At 34.7% G+C, this 18,102-nt stretch overlaps 1 protein-coding gene across 3 annotated transcripts in view; it reads right to left on the reverse strand.

Moving 5' to 3' along the window:
* TBCK (TBC1 domain containing kinase) overlaps positions 1 to 18,102 on the reverse strand; it is a 218,959-nt gene that overhangs the window by 154,786 nt on the left and 46,071 nt on the right. For all 3 annotated transcript variants that reach the window (XM_047090612.1, XM_047090614.1, XM_047090613.1), the window contains exons 4-5: positions 2,332 to 2,446; positions 278 to 351 (exon numbers count right to left, since the gene is read on the reverse strand). In XM_047090612.1, the coding sequence (XP_046946568.1) occupies positions 278 to 351; positions 2,332 to 2,446 (189 nt within the window). The remainder of the gene's footprint in view (positions 1 to 277; positions 352 to 2,331; positions 2,447 to 18,102) is intronic.

Here is an 18,102-nt window from a genome sequence, read left to right on the forward strand (position 1 = left end):
GATGAAATAAAATTAATTATCAAGCATTAAAAGGTAAAGAAGGTCAATAGTCTATTAGCCTCTGACAATTCAATGAAATATCAACATCAGATATATTTTGGATACTGGGAAAAACTCATTGTCTACTCTTTTAAAAGTATATGGAAGATAAAAATACGTTAATAAAGAAAAGCTAGTTTTTTATTAGAAAGCAGTATCACCATTAACAGAATACACATTTCATCAAATATTACAAAGTTTAAGACACAACTCAGAAGAAAAGAAAACATATCCTCACCCAATGGGGAAATCAACATCGTCACCATGAGCTGTCATGTGATAAAGTCCAAATTTAGCCAATTTAACATGTCCCTACAATAATAATAATAAAACATTATTAAATATTTTAATATTATTAGTAGGAAAAAATATCATTATGTATCATAAGTAAGGAAATCACCATTAGTGAGGTACATTAAGAAAAAATTGTATTTTATCATAACTATAATAAAAACTATTTGCCAATGTGTGAAGCCTGCTTTATTCTCATTACAAATATATGTATATGTATATGCATACATGTATGTATATACACATATATATTACTTGTATATAGATCTCAAAACAACACTTAAAAAATTAAATTTATATTTTTATAAAAATATAAAAATTTTCCAGATATGTTGACAAAACAAAAAAAGCAGAAATGTTCTCATTTGTCTTGAATCCCTGCTTGGAACATTTTTGGTAATTTTCACAAGATAATTTTTTTTTTTTTCAAGGAGTTCCAAGTCCATTCATAACGTCATAAATTTAACCCTGACATGGGAATTCTTAACTTGAAAATATTAGTTACCAAATCATGAAGATATTAGTGAATCTGCTAGATTTCCAACAATCATTTATATTGTTTGAGAAAGCCGTAATTATCACAAGAGATTCTTAATAAAAGACAAATATAAATTTTGTAAGTCTCTCAAGTTTTCCTCCTTTTAGATATTTAAGACTTTAAAACACATTAAGTTGATTTAAATTTTTTTTTCTTTTTCTCAAGAACTTTACTTCTCAGCATTACAAAACATTTATATCTCAAAACAACTCAGATTGGTTATATACTCCACTGCCATAAATATGAAATGAATGAGTACCATTTTAGCTTTTATGATTTTTAATACCATAGCATAATTGTATTAAAAGTCTAGAAAAGAATCAGAGGAAAATAATAATCCTTCTAATATAAAAAATAATTCCCAAGACAAACTTCTTTCAAAGCTATTTTAAATGCTTATGAAAAAATGAAAGTATGATTATTCCTGAAAATATACCATTTTGCTACCCATAATACTCTTACAGAGGTTGACTTGCTTCTTATTAATCACCCATAAGATTTCCAAGTAAAGAAGTGGTACTCCAATAAAAAAGGAAACTAGGTATGAACAGTTGGTAAATAAAGAAGATAATGGAGAATAAAAAAAAGAAGAAAAAATAGGGAGGAAGAATAATAAACAGGAGAAAATGCAAAACAGTTGTACTCTCAGAAAAATACTCTGTGTCAATAGAGCTTTCTTTAAATGAAAGCAAATTCAGGGGTGCCTGGATGGCTTAGTCGGTTAAGTGACCAATTTTTGAATCCAGAGCAGGACATGATCTCACGATCCATGAGATTGAGTCCATGTCATCCCGCTCTGTGCTGAAAGAAGGGAGCCTGCCTGGGATTCTCTCTATCCCTCTCTCTCTGCTCCTCCCATGTATGCATGTGTGTGCTCTCGCTCTCTCTGTCTCTCTCTCTCTCTCTCAAAATAAATAAACATTTTTAAAAAATGAAAGCAAATTCAGAGGAGTGGACTGGGAAGCTATAATGCATACTTTTCAGAAAGTGAATGAAAGGAAAAACAAAACATGAAGTTAGAAAATGAATCTTGAGGAAAAAGGAATAATGCATGTGAAAAAAACACATGGACTTAAAAAATTTAAAGATAGTTTTTTATTGTTTATTTATTTTTGAGAGGGGGGACAGGAAGGGCAGAGAGGGGGCGACAGAGGATCTGAAGTAGGCTCTGTGCTGACAGTGGAGAACTCGATGTGGGGCTAGAACTCACGAACTCCAAGATCATGACCTGAGCTGAAGTTGGACACTTAATTGACAGAGCCACCCAGGTGCCCCATAAAGGTAGTTGTTTTTTTCCTAACTGCCACAAGTATATCACTTTCATACAGCCATTTCATTATGAGTATTATTAAAACATATTTGTATTCTAAAGACCCTCTGATAGAGTGGGTCTAATTTCAGTAGCTTCCAACCACAAATAACAAATAAAATATTTGTTACTTAATTTATTATTTGACAATTACCTTTCGGTCCAAAAGAATATTATGAGGAGAAAGTGCCCGGTGTACTATACCATGTTTGTTCATATACTGCAAACCCTGAAGTACCTCAAATGCTATGCACAAAACCTTTGAGTAGCTACAAAGAAAAAAAAAAAAAAGTCACAGATCAATAGATACAATTACAAAGCAGATACAGAACCTGTTTTAAAGAATGAAATGACATTATAAAAATTGAAAGAGTTGTATTTTTATTATTCCTCTTCTATTCAGAGAAAATACGATCTATAAATTTTATAAAATATCCACTACATACATATTTTGGATTTTATGATTACAACAGAATTGATCTGGCAAAGATCCTACAGTTTTCTAAGCCTACTCTAACAGCAGGGAGGGAGTTGAATTTTGGTGATGCACAATTAACCTTCTACAGGTTTGTCTTTGCCAAATTATCTGGGAAGTTTCAAATATAAGGCAGAACTAAGTCAATGAAAACCACCTTTCCTGCTCAAGACAAAATACCTAAGTTCCTGAAAAATAGCTAAAATATATTTTATGGTAGATGGACACGAGGTTACTTTCCATATAAACAAAACAACCCCTAGCAACTGACAATTTATCAAACATTTCTCTTTAATTCTTCCTAAGCCATCTTCCAGTGGAATGCCCAGTTTCTCTCTTTTTCCATCTCTTTCCATTTTTTTTTAATCAAGAACCATTAACATGGGAAGTTAGGGATGATATAAGGAAAGTGGGAAAGACTAATTCAAACCCAATCCCCCAAACTATCAATATTAACATTTTTGTATAGATTTCTTTTCTACTCATTTTTTGACATTTTATCTATCTATCTATCTATCTATCTATCTTAATTGGTTTATATTACGCTTTTTTTTTTAAAGATTTTTGTTTTTTTGTAAGTAATCTCTACATTCAACATGGGCTCAAACTCCCAACTCCAAGATAAGTCACATGCTCTACCAACTGAGCCAGTCAGGTGCCCCTGACATTTTATTTTATTTTTTTTTTATTTTTTTATTTTAAAAAATTTTTTTTTTTCAACGTTTATTTATTTTTGGGACAGAGAGAGACAGAGCATGAACGGGGGAGGGGCAGAGAGAGAGGGAGACACAGAATCGGAAACAGGCTCCAGGCTCTGAGCCATCAGCCCAGAGCCCGACGCGGGGCTCGAACTCACGGACCGCGAGATCGTGACCTGGCTGAAGTCGGACGCTTAACCGACTGCGCCACCCAGGCGCCCCCGCCCCTGACATTTTAAATTAGACTTTTAAAAATTAAATTAATATCTACAGGTAATCACTAAAACTAATTTTTTAAAAGGTATAAATAAGCCAACAGTAAAGATAAATAAAAAAAATAGTCAACCTCAAAGCTGGTAGAATAAAAGGAAAAAAAGAACAAAGAACAAATGGAACAATTAGAAAATAACAGACTTTAATTAGGATGTATCAAACATCATATTAAATGTAAATGCAAACATCTAAACTGAAAGATAAAAATTGTCAGATTACATAGGAATTAAGCCTCAATTATATTCAGGCTATAAGGAACCCACATTAAATAAAAGGCATACATTAAAGTAAAAGGATGGACTAACAGATCACTGATTATCATGGGCTTGCTTGGAGGGACGGGTTGACTGCAAGAGAATATGTGGAAAATTTACCTGACAGAACTGTTATGTTCTTGATTTTGATGATGATTACACTACTGAGTTTGTCAAATTGACTGACCTGTACACTAAAAAAGTTATATATTAAAATATGTAAATTACAGCTCAATAAACCTGATGTTAAAAAAGTAAGCTGAAGAAAATTTTCAAAAAAATATTTGTAATATGACTCCCTTCTCCAAATTAAATCCATAAGAAAGAGCAAGACATGAAAAGCTAAAATCCCTTTCCTCTCATCCTAGTCTGACTTTCCAGAGGTATCCACCCTTAGCAATTTCTGTTTTCAATTCTGCTGGTTAGATTTTAGTTAACATTATTAAGTCTTTGCTATGCAAGATGATATAATTAATATACTTTTACAACATTCCCATTTTCCTTTCCCAACTCCTGATTTTTATTAGTTATATTATTTTTAAATAATCGAATTTTATAGATGAAACAAAAGAAATCTACATTCCTTTCTTGAAGGCTAAACAAATAAACAAGTAAATATATGATACATAGTAATTACGTGCTAAGGAGGAAAAGGAAGAGAGAATGTGGGATAGCAGGTTGCTATTACATGTAGAGAAGGAAGATCAAGGAAGGCATCACTAAGATGACATTTGTGCAGAAATCTAAAGGAAGTGAAAAAGACATGTAGCTCTCTGGGAAATACGTGATTCAGGCAGAGGGCACAGTAAGCAAGTCCTGAACTGGAAGATTGCATAGCAGTTCAAAAAGTGCAACAAAGCCACTGTGCATGCGGTACAGTGAGCAAAGGGCAAGGTGTTAGGAGATGAGGGCAGAGACATAACAAGGAGCCAGATCATGTAAGGCTATTTAGGCCATTGTAAAGCCTTTGGCTTTCACTCTGAGACAGATGGGAAGTGGTTGTCACATTGCTATACTATGATGAGTAAATATTCATTGTAGAACTAAGAAAACAATATACTCCTAAGCCACTTAACCCCTAGCTCTCAAGAAAAATGTATCAGTCATCAGGATTTGATGGATACTATAATTTCATAATTATACCTCTATTATGAAGGTTATCATCAGCCATCATCATTTTTATACTTGTTACTCATTTTGTATTTACATTTTTATTTAGTTAGAATACATCAATGAGAAAATTTTTCATAAGGGTGGCATGAGTAGGAAATTTTAAAGCATGGTCTTAAAATGTCTTATTCTTCCATGTATAATATCATGTCATCTGCAAAAAGCGAAAGCTTGACTTCATCTTTGCCAATTTTGATGCCTTTGATTTCCTTTTGTTGTCTGACTGCTGATGCTAGAACTTCCAGCACTATGTTAAACAACAGCGGTGAGAGTGGGCATCCCTGTCGTGTTCCTGATCTCAGGGAAATCAGCGTCGCTCCTCATCAGGGAAATACAAATCAAAACCACACTCAGGTATCACCTCACGCCAGTCAGAGTGGCCAAAATGAACAAATCAGGAGACTATAGATGCTGGAGAGGATGTGGAGAAACGGGAACCCTCTTGCACTGTTGGTGGGAATGCAAATTGGTGCAGCCGCTCTGGAAAGCAGTGTGGAGGTTCCTCAGAAAATTAAAAATAGACCTACCCTATGACCCAGCAATAGCACTGCTAGGAATCGACCCAAGGGATACAGGAGTACTGATGCATAGGGGCACTTGTACCCCAATGTTCATAGCAGCACTCTCAACAATAGCCAAATTATGGAAAGAGCCTAAATGTCCATCAACTGATGAATGGATAAAGAAATTGTGGTTTATATACACAATGGAATACTACGTGGCAATGAGAAAAAATGAAATATGGCCTTTTGTAGCAACGTGGATGGAACTGGAGAGTGTAATGCTAAGTGAAATAAGCCACACAGAGAAAGACAGATACCATATGGTTTCACTCTTATGTGGATCCTGAGAAACTCAACAGGAACCCATGGGGGAGGGGAAGGAAAAAAAAAAAAAAAGACGTTAGAGTGGGAGAGAGCCAAAGCATAAGAGACTGTTAAAAACTGAGAACAAACTGAGGGTTGATGGGGGGTGGGAGGGAGGGGAGGGTGGGTGATGGGTATTGAGGAGGGCACCTTTTGGGATGAGCACTGGGTGTTGTATGGAAACCAATTTGTCAATAAATTTCATGTATATATATAAAAAAATGTCTTATTCTTGCCTTTAAACTTGGCAAAAGACTTCTCTATTGTCCTTTATTAATAGTAAGAAGTCCAATATCAATCTAATTTCGTTGTAGATACCTTGTTATTCCCCTCCGGAAGCTTGGGATTCTTTTTCACTTTATCCTTAGACTTTTACAATTTTAGTCCAGTATATCTAGAGTATGGGCATTTGTGCGTTTATGTTAGTAAGCAATAGGTGTGGCTTTTAACCTGAAGACTCAAATGTTGCATTAGCAGGAGAATTAAGAAGGAAAAGTTTATTTGTTATGTCTTTGTTTTCTCCCTCTACTATATCTTTTAGTTAGAACTCTTAGAGGGCAGGTGAAAAATACATCTATTCTTGAGATCAACTTTCTGTTTTATTTACTATGAGTCTGGCCTTTAGTCCTATCTCTTCTACTATTTAATTTCCAAGGTCTTTGCTCTGTTCTCTAGTTGTTCTTTAATAGATCCTTTTCTTTTGATTATGGATACATTATTCTTTTGAATCTGAAGATAGTTATTAGAATTCTGTTAATAATTAAGGGGAAAAGAAGGGTGTTATCTTTATTTTCTATGGGGTGTTTCTGTTTTTTTTTTTTATTTGCTTTTTTTTTTTCCCCCACTTCCCTTGGCTTTCTTTCTCTCAGACTATTTTTTCCTCAAATGTCTGGTAATCCTTAGTTGCCAGCCATACTTTAAAACAAAGCAATAAACTGACATTCTTCATAAAGTATGTAAAAAAAGAAATAATAAAAGTTGCTATTTATAAGGAATGCTTATTTGAGACTCAGTAGGTTAAGCATCTGACTCTTGATTTTGGCTTAGGTCATGATCTCAAGGTCATCCCCAAGCCCTGACTCTGAGCTGAGTGTGGAGCCTGCTTAAAATTTTCTCTCTCCCTCTTCTTCTGCCCTTCCCCTGCTTGCTCCTGTGCTCTCTCTCAAAAAAAAGAACACTTATTTAAACGATTTCTCTTTATCAAGCAGTTTCCCCCATATTAAAGTGCCACAACAGCTACTCAAAAAATAGGAAATGTGTGAAACAAAAACAATTTGAAAGTAACAAGAGTTTTCCTAAACAGCCTCAAAAAAGAAACCAACTTTGTAAAGGAAAAGATTCTGAACTTTAAAATAACTATAGTGATACTGGTAAATATGTGCATGTGAAAGAATGCAGACCTGTCTCATTTTAAAAACAAAGAAAAATTTTCCTTGACATTGACTAACAAAAGATAAGAACTTAATTTTCTAAACTCATTTGACTCTATAAATCATGTTTACCATAGTAATCTGTCTTGTCCTTGTTGTCCTTTTCTCCAACATGCACACACATAATTCACAAAATCTTAAAAGCTGATGCCATATTCAGCTGTGACACTAGAGGACCTCAGTTGCACACTACTTCAATATAGATGCCTTCCTTAAGAAATTAAAACCAAACCTTTAAAGTGATTTTTCCATTAAACCAGTTCTCAAACAGCTGAACAGAGAAGACTACATGTCCTATTTTGACAACTTGTTTTTGCTGATTATAAAATATAATTGGAAAATACTTCCATGTCAAAAAGCACATTCATGCTATTATAGAGTTGATAAGCATATATTCTGAAATAATTTTTAAATATTCAAACATAGAAAACTGAAGCTCATGACATACCTTTCCTTAGCTATTACTTGAGAGTATTACAGCTAATGGACTCAGTACTCTTCTAAATCAGAGTAAATCAGATTTGGTTTTCTGCCCTATTGTAGGATTTAATTTTTAAATTTATTTTAAAATACAAGTATAAAGGAGAAGAAAAAGATAGTGTTATTTTCTATAATGAGACGATAGAATCAGTATTTGTGAAATTCTGTATATTTACTTGTTTTTAAAGCTCTATTCTCTAACACTGCCAATAATTTAGATGATGAAGTCTTTTAAAATAATTATTTTGAAGTAGCTAATGCAATTATAATGCAACAGCAAAATAAAAAGTCATATGTATAGTAATAGCATGTCACAGTTAACTGGAGTTAAGATTAAGAGAGTGGGATTCTCTCTCTGTCTCTCTGTCTCTCTGTCTCTCTGTCTCTCTGTCTCTCTCTCTCTCTCTCTCACACACACACACACACACACACACACACACACACACACACACAGATGTTGGCAGGGGATAAAAGGACTTCATCCTTCACAGTTCCCAAGTCAGAATCTTGTTAATAAAGAAATCCATCACTAATCTAGAAAATGTAAATCAAACTTCAAATTATAAAAGATCCTCTTCCTTTTGAAATTTTCAGTTACTACTGCTAATTCCAGAGATTAGAAGAGTAGCATTTACTTTGTTACCATTATCCTTGACACCCTGAGAAGTTTAATGAGCATAAGAATCTTTGGTGATTATAAAAACATAGATATGGCCAAAAAGGTAGCTTTCAAAATAATGATTAATAGTTTTTAATAAGGCAAAGTGACATTTTAAAATACTTTCATTTATATTTAACACATCAATTAAGTGGCCATTAGCTGCTTGGTACTGTGTTTTTTTTACACCACTGTGTTTTTAGGTTCCATGGATCTCAAGAGAAAGAACTGATCTCTACAATCAAGAAACCTGCAGTATAGTTGTAAAGACAGATTTATAAACTAATAATTTTAATACAATTGAATTCATAGCATTTCATTACAACTATAATTCAATTAAGTTAGCAGATCAGAGTCATCCTTTTCTTCTGTCTTATAAGAAAGAAAACATGAATATCTATTTATTACATTGGTGAGACCAAAGCAGGTCTACAAAAATAAATCTTGAGAAAGTAAGATTAAAATTTAAAAAGAAAAAAAAAGTCACTACCACCATCACCATCACAAGCAATAACAACTGACAATAACTTCTAGGCATGAGTCAACTTGGTTGTGTCTGAATTGCGAACATGGCTTAATGAATTCCAAAACTACTAGGTTAGTACAATACTAAGTATACTTGTTTATCCCTTTCCAGATGTATTTCAAAGGAAGTTTACACTGTGTTTTTGATTCAATCATCCCTAAATTATTTATAGCTGTTTAGCTTACCAGATTAAAACATACTGAGGCCAAGATCATGGGTTTAATATCTAGAAGGATTGGCTTGCTTCACATGTACATAGCCACAGATTTTCATCTAACTCCAGCCAATATTGCCAAATACAGATTGTTTGTCACAATGAGACGTTGTTCAACCTCTATTTACTTAAAACATTCTGATTTTCAACCACAATTTCCTATACTTCTCTGAGGACCTGCGCTTTAATCTCATTAAGTCCTTGAGACCCTTGTTTTCTAAGCCTCCTCTGTTATCTCAACCAGCCCTGTTTTGACATCCTTCTTTTATTCTAGATCTATTCTGTCACTTCAACTCTTTTGGGGGGTGGGGGATAGAATTCTTCATGGCTTCTCATCTGATGGCTCTACCCCTGGGAGAATTGGACTTCTCTGTATTCTGACAGTACATAGTTGAAGAGCTTATTAATTCTATGGTAATAATTTCTATATAGGTTTGTCTCTCTCACTGTACCCTGAGGCAGGTACTAGCTTATTCAACTTGCAATCCCTATATCTATCACAGTAACTATAAGGTAGGTGTTCAATAAATATATTCAATGACATCCATGATGGTGCAAGAGGGTGCAGATAACAAGATTAAATTCTTAATTAATTAATTAACCATTAATTAAATAACAGCTCAAAAAAGTATATTACACTCGCAATGGATCAACAGTGTCAATCTCATTTATGAGAAGTAGATTTCTCATAAGCTGACTTAAGAGGTTTTTTTTTTGAAAGAAAGAAAACCCTGCCATTTGCAACAATATGGATAAATCTGGAGGACATTATGCTAAGTGAAATAAGCTGGCCACAGAAGGACAAATACTGCCTGATCCCACTTATGTAAAGTATAAAAAATAGTCAAATTTATAGAAGCAGAGAATGGAACAATGGTTACAAGGGACTGGGGAAGAGAAGAAAATGGTTACCAGGGACTGGGGAGAGAGGAAAATCAATTGATTTAAAGTTTCAGTTGTGCAAGATAAGTTCCATGCCAAAGAGATCTGCCATACAACATAATGCCTGTAGTTAACAATACTGTATTGCCCACTTAAAATTTTATTAGTAGGGTAGATCTCATTATAAGTGTTCTTATCACACACAAAAATAAAAAGGACACAAGGAAACTTTCAGCAGTGATGAGTATATCTATTACCTTGATTGCAGTGATGGTTTCACAAGTGCATTCATAAAGTCAAACTCAAATATATACATTTCAGTCTTCTTGGGTATCAATTATACCTCAATAAAGGTGTTAAAAAAGAAAATAAAATAAGGACACATTCCTATCAGCTTCAAACCATCAGTTCCTTTTTGGTATTTGTAATGTTTCCAACAAGCGATGTTATTCAGATTGCAAGAAATAGAGGCCAAGAAAGAAAGTGAGAGGTCAGGGTTGCTGGGATAGATTTGGAAGTCATTCATAATAGGTGGTAACTAAAACCACACATGCTATTTCCTCTGATCCATAATCCATGATATTTCTAAGGGCCACTCCACAAGCCAAAATACCCATACTGTCAGCAAACCAAGGGAGGAAACACACTTCTGGATTCTATGAGTTCAAGATGTTCTTTCACCTTATAAAACCTGATCACTCCCACAGAAATTTTCCTTTTGGTCTAAAACATTTCTTACTTGGTATCAGCCTGAAGTGAAATGTTAAGGGAGAATAAACACAAATGAAAATTAGTTAGCTACTGTGTGATTTAAGACATGAAGAGGAATGATATCATACTAATGACTAATGTTCAGAAAATAATACAACTGTATACTCCTGTTATCTTCAGCCTAAAGTCTCCTTCTGTAACTTCAAGAAAAAAGAACTCAAGTAGTACATAATTTTTCAATGGTTCACTGGTTTATAATTCTAGAATTTGGAGAGGGTCATTTTCAGTGGGGAGTTAATGTCCTTGAGGCTTTTACAATTTGCCACTTGTCACTAAATTTTAACATTTTGCTAAAAATGCCACACTATTTAACAGAGCATATTTTTTCTAAAGAAAAAAAAAAGTTTTAGAATTCAGAAAGGAAATAACTTACTTCACAATGGGTACACATTTTAGCCTGAAAGGTCACCCATCCATGCTAAATTTAATAGTTCATTTGCCTCAGATTCAGATGTTTTGAAACTAACACTGCATTGATTAACTGCTTACCTAAAGATTATTTTGTAATAGGTCTAGAAATAAATCAGCCCATCTGTTCCTAAGTTGTAATGTTGGGCATATTTTACAATTTAGTTCTCACTCAAAGAAGAAAAAAAGTTGAAAGCTATAAATCTGGAATGTGACTAGTTCTATTCAATAGGATACAAAAATTGGGAAATTAATTTTCCAACTTGAATACTAGATAACTTTCCTTTCTCATCAGAAACTTAATTTGATAAGATCAAAATACATATGGAAAGCATATCTCGTGGTTTGAGGTTCAGATATAAAGCCAGGAGACTCTGTCACTGATTTGCTTTGCTTGGAGAATGTTCCAATTTCATCCTGCCTCAGTCTGCAAATGTATAAAGTGGGAAATGTAACACCAACAAGGGCTGAATGGAGATCAATGAGCTATTGGTCCTGCACAGAATGCGGGCCAATTGTAAAAACAGAACAAAACAAACAAAAAGCCTAAGTCCCTCTCAAAAAAAATCAGGGTCTCTATAATAAATTCTATAATACTATTTTATCTATCTATCTATCTATCTATTGTCTATCCATATTACCTAAATTAACAAAAACTGCAAACTGGGCTCTCCAACTATTTGCATGACACAATAAAATCAGCAAAATGGTTTTTTTCAAATTTCTCTGTGACAAAAAAAAGTCAACATTTGATAAGCAAGATTGGAGGATCCTGGGGTTGGCTGGTTATTTCTGCAACATCAATGTTTTCTTCTCCCAAGCAGCTCTACTATCCTAGCATAGGCACTCCAAAAACATTTCTTTCACCATAGTTACTGATATTGACAGTGCAAACATACTGGGTAATAAATCTTACTTCCCATGCCCTGGCAGCATTTGCAACTACATAAAGTTGTAACTTTGCTCTAAGACAGAACCTATGGTGGCTCATGGTCACTTGGATCTGTACCCTAGCTCATTTTAAAGTTGTTTTTGTTTAATTACACTTAAATTTATTTACATATTACTGTGTGAAAAAAATGAAAAAAAATTCTATTACTGTTCAGAAGTGGACCAACATTTTCTTTTTAGGCAATCTGCCACCCTACCCCCAGCCCATCACAACAAACAAGTAAACTGTAGAGGGTCTGCATTTTATGCATTTGTTTAGTTCAGTGCCTGCAAGATAGCATAGTGCAAACAAAAGTTTGTCAAACTGAAATGTTCAGTTCAATGATGTGTTGGCTTATCGTAAGCAAATTTTAGGAGATTCAATTGATGAAAACTTCCTATTCATAGTTTGTATTCCTTTTATCAGAACTGTGGTGATACAGTGATGATATTTTGATCAAAGAACCCAAAAATATTCACCTTTATTCTTAACTACTTCTAGCGACCTTGCAAAGTTCTTATGCTACATTCATAAAGAAGACATATCAAGTCAAGGTAACATTAATAGTTGGGCCTTTGCCTCCAAACCTAATATAGAACTCTAGGGAGCTGTGCCTACCTAATAGTTCCTTTTTCCTAAGCCAGGTCACCTGAATGAGTCAGTTCGATTTCTCCCAAACTTCAACTAGAGTCACAGATCTTAACACTATGATATAAGGAAGATCAGACACAGCAAGCTGTTGAAAAGACATATACATATCCATAGTATCCCATAATGATACCAGAATGCTGTTAAAAAGGTAATGGACAATTGTATTTTACTAAGTCATGATAAAGTATTATATAATGAATAATATTTATTTATTTATTTATTCATTCATTCATTCATTCAAATTTAAGTTTGTTAACATTCATTCATTCATTTAAATTTAAGTTAGTTAACATACAGTACAGTATTGGTTTCAATGAGTAATAATATTAGTTGATATAGTCTAAGTGGGGCCCCACTCCCTCCCCCAAAATGTCCACATCCTAATTCCCAGAATCTATGAATATTACCTTATTTGGAAAAAGAGTCTTTGCATATGATCAGCATGGATTATCCAGATGGGCACAAAATCCAATGTCAAGTGTTCTTATAAGAGAGAGACACACAGAGGAGAAGGAGATACGAAGATGGAGACAGAGACTGGAGTGATGTGGTCACAAGCCAAGGAAGACAAGGAAAGCTGAGAGCCACCAGAAGTTGGAAAAGGCAAAGAAGGATTCTTCTCAGGAGGCCCTGAAGAGAGCTGGCCCTGTTAGCACCTTGATTTCTGACTTCTGGGCTCCAGAACTGTGAGAGAATAAATTTCCGTTGTTTTAAGCCATTCAATTTGTGATAACTTCTTACAACATCCATAGGAAACTAGTATAGCTGGTTATAAAGATGCACATGACATAAAGGTGACTTGTTTTTGTCCATCATGAAATGATTATAACTGAGCAATTCTCCTTCATACTTTTAAGTGACCTTTATTTAAATTATATAAAATAAAATACACTCATTTTAAATGCACTGTTAGAAGAGTTTTGACAAATGTATATACGACTGCAAGTACTGCCACAGTCAAGAACAGAGAACTTCCATCACCTTGAAAGGATTCTATTGTTCCTCTTCCCAGACGATCTCCATATCCTACCCCTGGCTCAAAGCAACCACTGGTCTGTTTTCTATCACTCTAGATTATTTTTGCCTTTTCAAGAGTTTCAAATAAATGGAACACTACAGAATTATTTTGTGCTAGATTTTTTTACTCAGCATGATGTTCTTAAGATTCATCCATGTTGTTGCCTGCATTACCAGTTCATTTTTTTTTTAATTGCTGAGTAGTATTTCACTAACTTGTTTATACAGTCATCTGTTGAAGGACATTTTCTCCTTTAGACTTTTAATAGCTAAGCACAATACTGTATTTTTCCAGGAAAGCTGTAGATACATTTACAATAAAATTCCACAAGGAAATAAAGAATAATACAGAGTCCCAGATTTTGAGGAGCCTCATATTCTTAAAACTGTCATTATGGGATAACAATTGAAAATTTGTGGCATAAACTAAAAAGGAAGCACATTAAAACATGCAAATTAGGATTTTTTTTTGTCTAAAACATGGCAGATTTGGGAAAGTTTAGTCAATATCATGATGATTTTGAGGCACTTATCTGCATTTTGACACTAATGTAAATGCTGTATAAAACAGATATGAACGTTTCTTATATGTCCTATCACCTAAGACAGATGACACCAACAACTGACAAAATGTCTAGCTAATGAATAAACTAACAATATGAACAGAGAAAGTACAGGTAGCATATGGACATTTGCAGTATGCATTGACCAGAATCAGATTGCTTGCAGAAGAGAGCTAAGACTTTCGCTGACTTAGATGACTAGAGCAGAGAAAACCACATTTTCTCTTTTCTAGGTAATCTGGGAGGAATTTGTAAGTAGGATATCAGTCATTCTTCATATGACCACTCCTTTTTCATCTTAAGTCACTGTCTGAAATAGCGAGCTATATTTACGACTTGTCACCTTACAGAGCCCCATTACTACCCTCCAAAACAGTTTCATAAAGAAAAATAGAGAAAACAATCTCATTTGCTCTCTGACAGATGTTTTTATTGCTTAGCTCTCTTCAAGTTCATCTCCTTCACTTCTCCTCTCATGGACCCTATGCTTGCATATCGATGACTTTTTGCACATGTTGTTTTCTCTGCCCCTCTACCTGATCCACTTGGAGGATACCTATACATTCTTTAAAATTCAACACAAACATTATATCTCTAGTAAAACTTTTTTGGATTCTCCTGGCTGTGAGGTACTCTGTCTCCAAGACAACCTGCATATTCTTCTGGCACATACTTATAAAAAATGCTATATTGTTATTGCTTATAACTCTGTCTGCTCACTAGTCAGCAATGTCTCTAAAGACTAGGACTTTATATTTTCATCTTCAGACTCACTAGCACCCAGCTCAGTGTCTGAAACCTATATGTACTTAATGAAGAAGTATGGAATAAACATTGCATAGGTTAATCACCACATATAAAAATTGATCATCATAGAAAGGCTATAACTATCCCACAGGCAATGCTTATTGGTAATAATATTCGATAATCATTTAGTATATTATACTAATAATAACACTATTACCACTACAGCCACTAATAGGAAACACTTAGGAAACTCATACCCTATCAAGTACTGTTATAAGTAATTCACATCTGTTGGTTCACTATCCTAGAAGGTGATAAGACTGAAGCACAGAGGGGTTAAATAACTTACCCAAGTGAGTAAATGGTGGAGTTGAGATTCAAACCCAGCAGGTTGGTCTTATAGTCCATGTCCTTAATCACTACATTCTATTGCCTCTCAATGTTTAACAGCATGGATAGTGAAGTCCAATGAGAGGTTTTGAGCTATGGCTATACCACTTTGACAGGTGTGGTAAAGTAACTGCTCTAAGCATCAGTTACTATACCTTAAAAATATAGTAGACATTTGTTGTTTCCCTCCCTGGCATCTTCAATTCTAGGAAGACTGAGAGATATAAGGAAGGTGGAGAAGAAATGCTGGAAGCTAGCAGAGGTTAGTTCAAGAGGTTGAGGGAAAGAAGCCATCTCCATAACATAGAAGTGCAAGGTAAAGCAGCAAGTGCTGATGTAGAAGGTGCAGCAAGTTCTCCAGAAGACCTAGCTAGATAATTAATGAAGATGTCTACACTAAATAATTAATTTTCAATGTAGGTTAAATAGCCTTATATTATAAGACATTTCATTAGACGACATTTTAAGACTTTCATAGCTAGATAGTAAAAGTCAATGCCTGGTTTCAAAGCTCCAAAGGACAGGCTGACTCTCTTGTTAGGGGCTAATGCAACTGTTGACTTTAAGTTGAAGCTAATGTTCATTTACCATCCTGAAAATCCTGGGACCCTTAAGAATTATGCTAAATCTACTCTGCCTGAGTTCTACAAATGGAACAAGAAAGACCGGATGACAGCATATCTATTTACAACATAGTTTACTGAACAGTTAAACCCACTGTTGAGACTTAATGCACAGAAAAAGATTCCTTTCAAAATATTACTGCTTATTGACATTGAACCTGGTCATTCAATGACCAGGCTCTGATGGAGAGCTCTGATGGAGAGCTCTGATGGAGATGAACAAAGAAATTTATGTTGTTTTCATGCCTGCTAACACAACATCCATTCTTCAGCCCATCGATCAAGGAGTATTTTCAACTTTAAGTCTTATTACTTAAGAAATAGGGGTGCCTGGGTGGCTCATCAGTTAAGCAGCCGACTTCGGCCCAGGTCATCAACTCACGGTTTGTGGGTTCAAGCCCTACTTCGGGCTCTATGCTGACAGCTTAGAGCCTGGAGCCTGCTTCAGATTCTGTGTGTCTCTCTCTCTGTCCCTCCCCTGCTCATGCTCTGTCTCTTTCTGTCTCTCAAAAATAAATAAAAATGTTTAAAAAAATAAAAAATAAATAGATTTTGTAAGGCTATAGCTGCTGTAGATAGTGATGCTTCTGATGGATCTGGACAAAACAAATTAAAACTTTTGGAATGGATTAATCTTTTTAGATGCCATTAAGAACATTAGTGATTCATAGAAAGAAGTCAAAATATCAACATGAACAGGAGTTTGGAAGAAGTTAATGCCAGACCTCATGGATGGCTTTGGGGGGTTCAAGACTTCAATGGAAGAAGTAAATGCAGATGTGGTAGAAATAGTAAGAGAACTAGAATTAGAAGTGGAGCTTAAAGATGTGAATTGCTGCAATTTCATGACAAAACATATGGAAGAGGAGTTGCTTCTTATGGACAAGCAAAAGGAAAAAAAAAAAAAAGAAACTACTCCTGGTGAAAATGCTGTAAAGATTATTGAAATGACAACAAAGGATTTAGAATATTACATAAACTTAGTTGTAAAAGCACAGGCAGAGCTGGACGGGATTGACTCCAATTCTGAAAGAAGTTCTACTGTGTGTAAAGTGCTACTAAACAGCATTGCATGCTACAGAGAACTTGTCAATGAAAGAGAGACAATCAATGTGGCAAATGTCATTGTTGCCTTATTTAAAGAAATTGCCACAGCCACTCCAACCTTCAGTAACCACCAACCACCCTGATTGGTCATTAGCCAACAACATTGAAGCAAGACCTCCCCACCAACAAAAAAATTATAACTTGCTGAAAGTTCAGATAATGGTTAGCATTTTTTAGCAATGGTGTTTTTAAATTTTTTTAATGTTTTATTTATTTCTGAGATAGAGACAGAGTATGAGTGGGGAAGTGTGAGTGAGAGAGAGAGGGAGACACAGAATCTGAAGCAGTCTCTAGGCTCTGAGCTGTCAGCACAGAACCTGATGTAGGGCTCAAAACCACAAACTGGTGAGATCATGCCCTATGTTGAACTCAGATGTTTAACCAGCTGAGCTACCCAGGCACCTCAGCAATGGTGTTTTTAAAACAAGGTTTGCATATCGTTTTTTTGGACAGAATGCTATTGCACACTTTACTGACTACAGTATAGGGTAAACATAATTTTTATATGCACTGGGAAACCAGAACATTATTTGACTCATTTTACTGAGGCGGTCTGAAACCAAACCCGCAATATCTCTGAGGTATGCCTGTAGTTGCATGACCAGGGGAAAATTACTTAACTTCTTAGATGCCTTATAGGGGCCTAAGTTTCCTCACATATCAAGTGGAAGTAACAGTAGTAAGTTACATCATAGAGCTCCTATAATAAAGAAATAAGATAATCATCATAGAGTGCTTAGGACAATGTCTAGCCACAGTTATTGCACAAAATTTTGGAAATTATGTTGTTT

This window comes from Lynx rufus, unplaced genomic scaffold (genome assembly GCF_022079265.1).
Source record: "Lynx rufus isolate CCGP_SWC_20201006 ecotype Redwood Valley unplaced genomic scaffold, mLynRuf1.p SCAF_3, whole genome shotgun sequence".
Taxonomy (NCBI): domain Eukaryota; kingdom Metazoa; phylum Chordata; class Mammalia; order Carnivora; family Felidae; genus Lynx; species Lynx rufus.